The following is a 13,035-nucleotide window of genomic DNA, read 5'->3' as shown; positions in this document are numbered from 1 at the left end:
GGACTTTGGTGAACTGTATTCATAGTCCAAAGTGCTCTAATGCTTTGGACCTCAGCCTCCTAGAAGGGAGAGAAGAGCTGCTATTCCTCTCTTACAGACAAGTGGCTAAACCAGCTGGAAATTAAGGATGGGAGTCACTATAAATTAGACATTTTTAAATGCAATTTTCCAAAAAGTAGTAGGAGAAACCAGTACTCCCAGGATGCTACTCCCCCACTGTCAATAAACACCTGTGAGTTACATTGGTGTTTATTAGGTTAGAAGTCCTCTTGCTCAAGAATCAGAATTTTTTCTGATAAGAAAGCAAGCTATAAACATCCTTCTAATAAACTTGTCCAAAATCATGCAAAATCTTTCACAGTCCATATGTCTTCAGTGTGAATTGAAGACGAATGGGAAGAAAGCATGTTTTTTTGTATCACCTGATTTCTTACATCTCAACGTTTCAGCCAACTTAGTTTAACTCTGGCTCCAGGGTTTATTATTAAGACTTAAAATGATAAAACTATTAAGACTTCTCATTACCTCTGAAATAAATTATTGTGGCCTAATCTATCAGTCATTGGAATGGAAGGCAAGAAATGTGGCTCTATCTCCTGATCTACCACTCATCTGTCACACAACGTAAGTCATGTCACTATGGTTTTGTTTTCCTGCTCTTCTGAGTGGCTGATTTGTGCTTTTGAGCCCTGCAGAGAACCATAGCACTGTGTCACATACAACTATGGCAAGGATTGGCATGGTCCATTGGTAAGATTTGAGTGTTTTGTTATACATCAGAGAGGGACTTCTACATTACCCCCATAAGGTCAGAGATCAGGCTGTTGTCTGGCTTCTGTAATTCATGGTCAGTAGACATGGAACTAAAACACCTGTCTGCTTTTGTTGATGGTCTCCAATTTTGATGTTATTCTGTTCAAAAGCTTCTGAAGGGTAAGTGTGAGATGGAAAGTGATGGAAGAAAAGATATTCAGGAAAAGAAGATGATGACTTGGTCAGTTCCACTCAGTAAATTAAAAAAATATGTATATTGCTGGGGGAAGGAAAAAGAGACTATGTTCATAGCAAAGCAATGAAGATCTCCCTACTAAAACAAAAGACCCAAGAGCAGAAGGAGATAATTAGCTTCAGCCTCTGGAGCTTCAGGAACCTCTATATCCAGGACCATGGTGCTTCAGGGAGTAGTGATAAAATATCCCTGGTACAGAAGCCAACTGGCAAAGGATCAGCCTTTACATCTCTGCTTGGGTAAATGACTGCAATAGGGAAAATTAGGGGCTGACGACATGCATGTTGATGGGAAACAGGGAATATTTCACAGAATCACAGGAGTTGAAGGGACCTGTGGGGATCACCATGTCCAATCCCCCTGCTGAAGAAAGCTCCCTACAGTAGGTTGCATAGGACACTTGTTGGCATGTCACTGAATGTGGGAGTGACAGAAGATAACGAGTGAAGGAGTGTTTATGGGCAGACTCATGGAGAATGCATGTCCAGATAAACAGATAAAGATTTTCCATGCTCTCCTCATCAAGGAGAGCTTCCTGGCACGTGCCTCTTCCACGTCCAATTCCCCTCTGAGATCTATCACAGGTTGAGGATGATGAAATGTCACAGAAGAAACAGCGGAAGGCAAACATGCCCCCACCCTGGGGATAACTCATGTGGCATGCCATTTTCCCTCACTGGCAGATCATGGGCTGCAGACGCAGCAGGGAGCATCTGACAGCAAGACAGATGGCAGTTCCCTACAAAAACCCAGTGACTGAGAATGAGTTTACTGAGCCAGCCATATATCAAGCAGTCACCAAATCCACAACAGAGAATGGCACAACCTTGAACAAAGTCTAGCCATGCTTTATTGCAAATTAAGACTCTAGAAGACTTGAAAACTCAGAGAAACCAGACCCAGGTTTTGACCACATTCAAAGAACACGAGGAGAGAACACTCTGAGCTGATGTTTGGCTTCATTTTGCTGCTCACACATTAGAATCCAATGTCACTGAGATGTCCATCTCAGGACTAGCTTCTATTTCATCTCTACTACACATCTTGTCTGATATTTGGTCTCATTTTTAGGTGATCCTGTGTGGAGTCAGGAGCTGGACACATTAATTCTTATGGGTCCCTTTCAACTTCGGATATTTTATGATTCTACAATTCTAAGATATGAAAATAAAAGCTGTGCAGGTAGGTCATACAGCTTTCCCCTATCCTTGCTCCCTCTCTGTCTATTACTCTAGCTGTGTGCTGGGAGACGTATGGCTGTGGCTTGCACTGGTGTGTTGTATATCATAGGAAGGCTGGTGCTGAGATAATGAGGATGCATCCCCTGTTAAGGATTCTGCATACAGGAGATCCTCTAGAAGGAGGTCTCCAGGTACCACTGAGTACCATTATAATTTTCTTACTGTTTGCCCTGGCATGAGACTTTCCTCTTAGCCCGTGACAGACCATGCAGCCATGTTTCACTTCAGAGGAGAAGAAACACAAGAGATCTTCCTGTGCAAAGGCCAAATTTTCTGCAGTACTAAACCTGAGCATCTAATATTTCTGTGGTGGAGACAAACCCCAAGTAGGACACCTGACACACACGGCTTCATCAGCAGAAATCTTTTGCTGGAACCCGTTGCACAAACTAATTATCTTCCCATTCCTCCCTACTGCCCTCTAGCAAAATAAGCTAATCAAGGAAGAAAGTTGTTAACAAAACACATTTACCACACGCCTGCATCTTACACTCCACAGTGCCCAGTGCTGTCTCTGAATTGCTTGAGGCAAGCACATCCACCAAGATAATCAGTCTGTGAAGGGCACAACTCTGTCCTGCACTGCTAGGTAGACCAGGACAACAAAAGTGCTCCCAAAAAGGACAGAATGGCATCTAGGGAATGGAAGGATGCCTGCTCTGCTGCATAGAGGGATGTAAGGAGATACAGAGATAGGTCAGCTCTCCAGGACTGGTGATCACATGTTATGCTCAGATGCACAGGGATGGTTCAGAGTCATTTGTTTAATGTCATCACCCATCTGTAGTAATTGGGATTCCCAGGAGCCTCCGTTTCACTCGGGGCTTTATTGCAATCAATAGACATGCTCCCTATCCCAAGAATTTCCTCTTGCAGGAACTAAGAGCCCTGATCTCATTTCAAAAGGCCATTGGAGAGCTGTCACATTTGGGACTATTTCATCTGTACTAAAGGGGAGGCAATGCCCAGGTGTGAAATGATGGGTACTTTAGCTATACCTCAGCAGACAGACTAAAGATTATCTAGGCTCAATGTAGAATGCTTAATGGGACACTGCCACTCCACAGAGCCCCCCTGCTGTGTGCTTCCCTCTGTGCACAGGCTGAAACGCCGTCTCCAGTTTCGATAACTACCTGAGAAGAAGTGGGAATCACTCTGTGCCAAGGCCGATTGCGGGCAGATGACTCCATTTCCCCTTGCTATCAGATGGAGAGGCTCACAGGCCATGTGCAGTGCTGTCTGCATGCCAGCTGTGACTGAAGAGGAGTCTAACCAAGCGGAGTATGGAGATAATGTACATCGGCAGCTGGTTCGTTCCTGCTCTTGCCACCAGTGAGCAACATCGATGGCTGCACCACTGCTAATGCTGCTGATTGGAGACTATGAAACAGAATGAAAGATTCTGGATTTCTTGCTATTATTTTTTCCACTTCACTTATTCTTTTTCCCCATCACATACTAACAGCACATACCTGGCACTCTCCTGTTCCAGTGATCATAGAACATTCAAAATTGGGAGGGATGCATAAGGATCATCAAATCCAACTTCTAAATGATAAATGTCCCCAGATATGTCAGATACACAGGGATGCCAAACATTTGCAACAGCTCTGAGATTCCCTATGATCTGGAAAATCAGCCCAGCTGGTTACAGGTTGCCAAGGCAATGCAGGATTTAAATTGGAAATCATTTGCTCCTCATGTGCCTAGGACACAATTGACAACTGACCTTTGATTCCCAGAACTGGCCTATGTCAAAATGATGTTCAAACAGGAAAGGAGACAGAAATCTTTTGCTATGTAGAAAAGGTCCCAGCCATGGGAGGAAGCCAAGACTTCCTCATCACGCCAGGTAAATGCAAAGCACTTAAATGGAGTTGGCACTCCATTTCACAACTTAGGACGAAACAGCAGAATAGGAGAATATGGCTCAGATCCTGGTTTCTTACAGTGGAAGCTGAGAGCCTATAAGATCACAAGGTCTTGCAGGAATCAGTAAATTACACTTCCACCACTATTGTTTAGAGCTCATGATGGCACAGGACTGAGTACAATATTCCAGCCTCCTGCCCTCCTGGATCCCAGTGCCCCTCTGTAGCAATTAGGAAATATTCCTTCCCCCGCAGAATTGAAGGGAAAGACTGGAAAGGAAAAGAAAGGAGGGGAAGGGGCAAAAGAAACAATCTCACTCTGAAAGTCGGTCATAGTCAAGCAAGAAAAAGACCCTTCAAAAAAGGTCTTATTGCAGCATCTATAGGCGGCTTAGGTTACCTGAGCCTCTCTAGTGATTCAGAAGACTTTGACCAAGAAAGTTAAAGCCAGGGACGATCAATGAGCCTCTGCAAGCAGCATTGCATCGAGTTACCAGCTGAGATGAGACACTGGGAGCTGCACTTCATAATGTTTTTTTTCCCTCCTCAGTGAGACTGAGGAGCGATTACAAACCTCCCTCCTCCTCCACTAGAAAACCAGTTTTTTGAGTGTCATTTTCTTCCATATCATGTCAGGAATAAGCATGGTAATTTCTGTGTACAGAAGCACCTTTCAGCTACAAGGAATCTGGGAAAGAGCAGGAGAGTAGAAGGGCACAGAGGGCATATTGCTCAGATACCGATGTATATTTCTATTGCCAGATGACAGCATAAAGCCCTTCCAAACAGGGCTTATTTTCTGTGGGAGAAACCAAAAAACCCTCATTTGGCTTCATAAACACCACCACCTCTGCCACAGTTACGTAGTTAATATGTGGTCAGATCAGTCTAATAAATGTTGTTGGAGTCAGCCAACCTAGAATCCACCAAAGGCATCCAGGAAGGTGGTTGGTAAAATCCACATGTCAAAACTCTCTGGTATCACTTCATTCACGAGGTGAGGATGACTACAGGGAACCATGCCATCCTAATCCCACAGTTCAGAAGTAGAGGAATATCCTGCCACCCATTCTTCAGCTGGGGCACAATTGGGGTACAAAGCCAATGGAGACAGCTTGGTTCCCTAACTGTTTTTGGGTGTCAAAAGGACACATAAAGGACAGCAGAGAAGTGTGGATAACAGAGCCAAACCCCAGATCTGCTCTCTCCTGAATAAAAATCCAGAATAAGATTGACTGAGGTATAAATGAATTATTCTCCAATTACTAATTGTATTCCTCTTCTAAAATGGCTTTAAAAATATTTCTTATTAAAAAGAAGTTGGAAATAAAAAGTTGTGAAATAGCACAAATCCTCCCTGAACTTGGGATCATTTTCCTGTATGTCTGCAGCTAATAATCAGCTGGCCAAGGAGTCCCCTTAGCAGCAAGGGCAAATCCCAGAGCAGAAGGTGGCTGGTGCCTGGGGGTTACATCCTCCCTTAAGGACAGCTTGTGCATGCTCCTTGATTCTCTATCCCAAAATTAGAGGATGAAATGAGACAGCATGACCAAAATTTAGAAGGGGCGGTTAAAAGGACAGAGTCTGGGACAGGTCCCTTCTTCACCCAGCAAGGTCAGTGCCTTCTCCCTTTGTAAAGCATTCTCTCTCCTTGCAAGACTGCTGCTGCCTTTTCATCTCAAATATCCATTTTTGGGGGCAGCTAGGGTGTTAAGTATGACACAGAGACTTCACATAGGGCTGAAACTTGTGTGGTCACCGTGAACATGTGGAATAGCACTTGTTTATGTCTGCTCTGGTGCTGGTGGTAGATCACAAAGGGATAATGAGGGCTCCATCAGCTGCAGAAGGCTTTGTCCCATCTTCGGGGCTAAGAGCCTCCCCACTCAGCCCCTGTGTGATGGGGGAAGGAGTCAGAGGAGGGTTTGGACACAGATGGAGACTCACAAGCGCTTGAATATTGAATGGTGTCTTTGGACACCCAGTAAGACCAGAGGATGCTGCACTTCATGTCAGGCTTAGGGAAGACTGCCCTGCTCTTGTCCCTCTCTGCAGCCTACTATTCAGGCTGGTGACATTGTTGTGACCTTGTGACCAGGCACCACACAACTCCATGCCAGCTATTAGCTTTTCAGCCTTGTTCCTCAACCGCCCTCCCCTCCCTCCAGTTCCCACCCTGGCCCCCTCACCCTCCCCTGGAGACCCATGCAGCAACTGAGTGCCACATTTTCAATTTACACCAACTAAATGATTCATTGCCGCCTAAAGAGTCCTGAACAGAGACCAGGAGGGGAGCTGAGCTATAACAGGGAAAGGGAGGAGGGGGGACAAGATTGAGACTAAAGATACTGAGATGAAAAGCTCCGGTAACCTGCTCTATATTAGCTCTCCTATTATCAAGGCAGGAGCCAATCAATGCCCCCCTCCTCTCTCCTGCAGCCGTCTGTGGGTCTGTCTGTCTCTTTCTCTCACAGTGGACTCGAGTTTCTGAGTGTAAGGTTAGGACGGCAGAGCTGAGGAAATCAATTCCTGAGCCCTGGCACGCAGCCCTTTGCACAGACAGCCCAGCTCTGCTGTGAGATACTGGGTGCAGACCTGTCCCCAGGTGTCCCCAGACCTCTTATGTGTTTGGAAATGGGCATCTGGGGAAAAGAGTCTGCATCAGCCCTTAAAGTGTGAATCCCAAAGTATGAGTGACCCATACGGGAGAAATAAAATGACAGATGTGCTCGCCTTACAGTTTTCAGTCATTTCCCAGCCCACCAGTGTTTCTCCTGATGGTTTATACTGGAGGGGAAAGAAGTGTGAAATGGATGGCCTTGCCTACAGGATATCTGATTTCCAGTCCCATTTGTCCCAGGTCTTGGACAGCCTATATGCCTCTTTCAGCCTTTCCCAAAAGCATTCCCCACATGAGTAGAACTAGATTCAGCCAAGCCCTGAAATTCCTCTTAGGAGAAAAAAGAGAAGGGTCAGCACACATGAGGGGGAATATTAAGGCAGACCACCCCAGAAATCCTTGTTCAGGATTTGCTGACCAAGCACCACATATGAGGAAAAGTCTGTTAATGAATCTTGAGGGGTTTTGAGGTGCAAAAATAAGAGCTATTAATGGCCTCAATGTTACGGCACTGTTGCAATGAATGTCCTGCACGTCTAAACATTGCTGAATGGGATGCAGATGGCTCCTCTGCTCTTAGGGATATCAAGAAGGACTGAAAAAAACTTAGGCCCAGAGAGGAACACAAGACTGAACTGAAAACCCCTGCCATACTTGAGCTGGAAATAGGATTTCTTATCTGCAAGGGAAAGAAAGGGGAAGGAAAAGATAGGAATGGGGCTGAAACATTTGCTTTCCAATTGCTTCAGAAAAATCCACAGGGATCTCAATGACCTTGCCACTGTTTTATAAATAAAAAAGCAGAAGTGACCAAATGGAAGAGGTCTTGAGGACCTTGCTGTCACCCAGATCTGGGTGACTCTGGGGACAAATTTCTGCTTGAAGGACTGAGTTTGCATGAAGATTTCTTGTCCTAGTACAGTCAAGGCTGCCATTCTCACTTATCACCAGCAACAACATTTCTGTCACTCTTTCACAATGAATTGCTGGGCAATCTGCAGTTGTCTCTGCCCCTTTTCTCTCCTTTTGGGAATTTACTGTTGGGTGTATTGATTGCTTGTTGCCACTGACCCTGGATGGTAAGAGATGAAATATCTAGCATTGATTGTTACAGTACAATCAATGGCCAAATTCATGCTTGCATACAGTCTGTATTGCTCTTCTATTAGCAACATGTAATGCTCCATAGGATGGATGCAAGATATGAAATGGAAACATACTATAGAGCTATATATCAGTTGAAAATATCCTCAGGTCAGTGGCACGGAGAATGAAGAATAAGGTCACAGCTCAGGATTAGTTTGCCAAGGATCCCTTGAAATTATCCCAAAACCAGAGAGAAGTTTGGAGCTGGGTCATCTAGGAATTATCTTAAATTAAGCAGACTGTCACTGTTTTGACTGAGGGTCATAGATGACAAAGAGCATCTGCAGAAGGTTGGGATATAGTACAAGTTTGTTCCTTTTTTATCTGCTTCAGAAAGGAGAGGTAGAGAAAAGGATCTTTCCAACTGCATCGCTATCTCCACAGGTAGAGTTTGCAGTGCAAGAGGAAAAGTTGTGAGGTAAACTCAGAGGAAAAAACAGACACTGCAATAGCAGAGTTTATCAGAATAACCATCCATCGCTGCCAAGGATGCTGAGACTTGGAGTGACAGCACCCTGCAGAGCAATGCTCAGCTGGAGACATTTGGTTAGACAGATCCAGTGCACTTTCTAGCCACTGTCTCTGCCGAGAGGTTCTTGGCAAATGAGACCACTCTGCCACTCAGAGCCAGGAGCTCAGCCAACCTGACACCTCCTTTTGCATGGCTTTGGCAGAGGGCTCTCTGCAAGAGGAGATCACTGGCACTGAAGGCTGCAGAGAGGGAACTTCAAGATCAATAACATCATTAAGAAGGTCTACAGAAAACAAAGCCAATTAGTTAATCTCCCCATCCTGAGGACGCTTGGATACATTGCTCTTTGGGAGGCACTGCAGAGGGCAGCACTGCAGAATAGTGTAAAAGTGAAAGGAGGTCTCTTCTTGGCCTGTTGCAGAGAAGCCCAAGGATGTGGATACAGACAACTCTGCTCAACATCATGGCTTGATAAGCCAAATGAGCAGGGCCAGCACAGCTGAGATGACCTACAGAAGAGAAATGCTCAACTTCAGGATTAACATCATTCCACGGTGATGTTGGAAGCTTTACTCTCCCCTTGAAATCTAACTTGGATCAGATCCTTGGGTGTTCTGAGAAAACTGATTCCCATCTAAAAGCACTGGAGATTATGACAAATGTGAAAGAGGTTCAGCCTCATAGTGGAAAGTTGCAGGTGCTGAGATAAGTTCCAGTCTGGCTGTTAGCTAGGGCCTAACTGCCATAATATGGAAACAAGGAAGTATTTGTCACACAGGGAGAAGCAGTTGGAGGGCTTGATTCAACACACATCAGAGTGGATGGGTATTTTCCTGTGCAGCCAGCACACTATGAATGTGGAAATTGAGGAGATCTGATGGGTCTCTACTGACCTTTCTCTTCCATTTTCAGCTAAAAAATGTTTCTTGATTAAGCAAAGACTCCCCCTTCAAATCCCAGAATCCCAACTGGAGTTGCCTGGGTGACATCTAAGTTCATCTGGCTAAGCTAGGGACCAAGACAGCTCTTTACTGCTGCTACCATGGTTGGAGAGGGAGATTGGCTGGGCACGAAGGAGGGCTGGGATGGTGACAAACACCAGCAGGTACTTACGTGTTGTGAAGCACACACCACCCACAGTGAGGGTCTCCTGAGCCCAAGCACTCGCTGCAGGTCTCGTATTGACTGCAGGACTCCACGGGCACCCGGGTGAGCTGCAGGAGGAAAGGGGACAAATTATCAGGATTTTCATAGGGCACTGCAATGGCCTTAATGACTTGGCAGAGGTGCCACCCTTCCTCTCCTTTTTCCCTGGTGCTCATCATCTGAAAGGACATCTCTGCTGAGCTTAGCAGGGCTAAAACAGATGCAGATATGGCTGCAGATTACTCTAAAGTTCAACATGGTGAAAATCCTGTTCAGATCAGCATCTCCTCTGTGATCATGATCTCTCAGAATCATAGAATCATACAGTCACTAACGTTGGAAAAGACCTCTAAGATCATCTAATCCAACCATCCACCTACCACCAATATTGCCCACTAAACCAAGTTCCTCAGCACATCTCCACTTTTCCTGAACATCTCCAGGGATGGTGACTCAACCACCTCACTGGGAAGCCTGCTTCAGTGCCTGACCACTCCTTTGGAGAAGTTTTTCCTGATATCCAGACCTCTTTATGTGGTCTCTCACTTACATGCACATTTTCATGGGGATTCAGCAAATCAGGCAGGCCTGGGTGCAAACTGTGGTGACAAGGCACCTCAGGGAAATTAAACGTGTTAACTTCTGTGGTAGTGAAACTAGATCTCCATGCTCTCCTATACTGTGGTTACAAATCACACCTCTTTCCTTCTCCTTATGAAACCTGAGATCTCATGATGTCTTTGTCTCTTTCCAATGGCCATGTGCATCTCCACTGCTCCCAGGAGAGTGCTAGGTTCACACCCCAACAATCAGTTGTAATCTGTCATAGAATATCCTGAGTTGGAAGGGGCACATAAGGATCACTGAGTCAAACCCCTGATGCACCCTGGGGTACTGTTGGCCCTTTTGGCTGCCTGGACACACTGGTGGCACACAGAATCCCCACACCCCTTTCCTCAGGGCTGCTCTTCAGTCTGGACACGTACCCAAGGTTGCCCCATCCCAGAGAGGTTTCTCCCAGCTACCAGGGGCTACCAGCCTGGGTAGTGACAGAGCTTGCCATTACCCTGACTTTGCAGCTCAGAAGGTATCAGTTGGACCTAAAACACACTGCCAAAATAAGGCATTTTACTGTATTCTTTCATCCTTCCTTCCTTCTTAATTAAAGTATTTCAGGCAGAGATTTCAAAGACAGAAAGGACCGTCTAGCTGACCTCCTGTTTAACGGACCACAGGCTTTTGATTCTATTAGGTTTCCTAAGCCCCTTACTTCTTTTGAAAACAAACATACAATTTGGGCCCAGTGACCTGATAGTCTTTTTTCCATTGAGTAAGCTTCAGAGAGCTTCCATAATACACAGTCAATTGCCAGTGCCTTCACCCTGGCTCATGTCATCAGGGAGAGTTTATTCCTTCAGATGATACAGGTTGATATTATACTGACGAAACACCACTGAGAACTGTCAAATGTAAACTGCAGAACAGTCACTCATGACAGATGACAAGGGAATACACCTAGATCCTAGTGACAATTTTTTACTTGGTACAACATTCAAGGGAATTTGAACTGAAGATTCATTCTGATTGCATCTGTAAATGGAACAACACAAAGCTCCGTATATATAGGAGGAAGGTAAGGAAAAAGAAGAAAAAGAGATTCTGAACAAAATTCCAGATATTTATGGAGATCTTTTCCATTTTTATCAGAAATGGGCTTCCTAACCCCTACACAGACATCATGTAGTCTGTGTGAAAAGGTGAAAATTTGTATTTTACCTTTGGCTGTTGGCAATAGCTTTAGTGAACTTTAGATAGAAATATGATAGAGCCTATTTACCGTTGCACTACTGCCTGTATCAAGTCACCCAAGGAAATCAACGGTGGCTGCTGAAAGCTTTTAAGGACAAAGGGTGAATGTCAAGTAAAACCCACAAAAATGCCTTTCAATCCATTGCCACGCACATGAGATCCTAATCAGAACAGATCATAGAGCAAAACGAAAATGGGAAAATCAGAACAGCTTATCAAGTCATTCTAACTTCAAGAAGCTTCAAAGGCAAGGTGACTTGGGCTTGGATGCAACAGCTCCACATTCCTTTAGGTGCGGACTTTAGGTCAAGAAGGAATCGTCAGTTCATCAAATACAAATTTCTATATGCTTGAAGATTTCGTCCTATTAGACTCACATTTACCTCAAAAATACATCTTATCTTACAGTTCAACTTTCAAAAAGTCATACAACTTCAATAAGAAGATAGCAAGGGGTGGAGATCTTATTATTTATATGTTGATTTTCACCACCTGTTAGCTCCACCTGGGAAAAATGTACTCATTTTTACTAAGTTATATCTAGCTTGAAACATCTACACTGTGAACATCAAAGTACTTGAAAAATAGGCAGATAGTTCAGCTTGAAAGACTGCAAATCTGCCCTTCCTTAATCCACATGTAATCGATTGTGTAATCTCCACCTTGTAATTAGAAAGAATACAGTTGGTAATGGTTATCCAAACTACCCTTGGCTAACATATGGTGCAGCACAATTTATCCTCATTAGCTGTAGATAATTTTTTCGGACCTCAGCTTCTGAGCTAGTTTACATCTGCCTTACAGAAGCGAGTTTCAGTTAAAAAGTTCAAAACCTGCACTTTGCTAGAATGTAGTGATGTTGGATTCGAAAGCTGTGAGTCAGAATCCACTTGTGACTGTGACATATGAACAAGAATGAAGTCCTAGAGGACAGAAATCTACAATTTATTTGCAAAGTGCTACAAAAAGAGTGGATAGAAAGCTGTCTCTGTAGGTTTTATTGTTATTATTATTTAATTAGCCATCAAAGCAAAACCAAGCTCCTCTCAGAGGCAGAAAGCACCTACTGGGAACACAGATCTTCATTGAAGACAAACTTCTTTGTCTGTGTACTTAATTTTCCATAGGATACAGTTAGTGTCTTGTGTGTGCAGGAATGCACATTGCCTGTGTCTCTGTCCCAAAGAGCGCAGCTATGCAGTGTGAGCTTACAGCAAGCCCCATCTTTACCCCATGTCTTGGGAAGCCAAAGTAGTGGGTGTCTTGAGTCACCATTTGCATTGCTGCATGTTATTTTTGCTATATAAGACCTTTCATGAGTTCACCTCAAGTAGCTTTATGGTGAGACTAATTAAAATTGTACCATGCTGGTAAATGTCTTGGGCTGTGTCACACCTTCTAATTAATAAAGGAAAAGACTATAAAAAACAAAGAAGCTGCAAGTGAAAAGGAAGCCGCCTAGGGGTCATCAGCTGAAAGGAGAAAGAACATCAAGCAAATAAGGCACATCAGAGGTCTCATTTTCCTTTGGAACATAAACTGTAATTAATTCAGCTCGGCTTTTCAAGTTGAAAGTTTTGAGAACTGACCATGCCCCTTGGGAGCAGTCAGCTTTTTATGCTTCCCCTAAGATATCTGGAAAAAGAAAGTCCATGCAACCTCTCAATTATGGTTGCCTTGCCATTTTTTGTAAGGATGAAGGGACTGGACAACACTGAATG

General features: G+C 44.3%; 1 protein-coding gene across 9 annotated transcripts in view; it reads right to left on the bottom strand.

The window, feature by feature from the left end:
- Positions 1 to 13,035, bottom strand: part of PLXNA4 (plexin A4) — a 446,249-nt gene that overhangs the window by 143,572 nt on the left and 289,642 nt on the right. For all 9 annotated transcript variants that reach the window (XR_007380141.1, XM_048959145.1, XM_048956708.1 and 6 more), the window contains exon 5: positions 9,473 to 9,573. Coding sequence is in view for 8 of the 9 variants with exons in the window: in XM_048959145.1 (XP_048815102.1) it covers positions 9,473 to 9,573 (101 nt within the window). In the remaining variant the exon portion in view is untranslated. The remainder of the gene's footprint in view (positions 1 to 9,472; positions 9,574 to 13,035) is intronic.

This window comes from Lagopus muta, chromosome 1, assembly GCF_023343835.1.
Source record: "Lagopus muta isolate bLagMut1 chromosome 1, bLagMut1 primary, whole genome shotgun sequence".
NCBI lineage: Eukaryota > Metazoa > Chordata > Aves > Galliformes > Phasianidae > Lagopus > Lagopus muta.
Note: the sequence above shows the minus strand (reverse complement) of the source record. Positions and strands in the feature narration are given on the sequence as shown.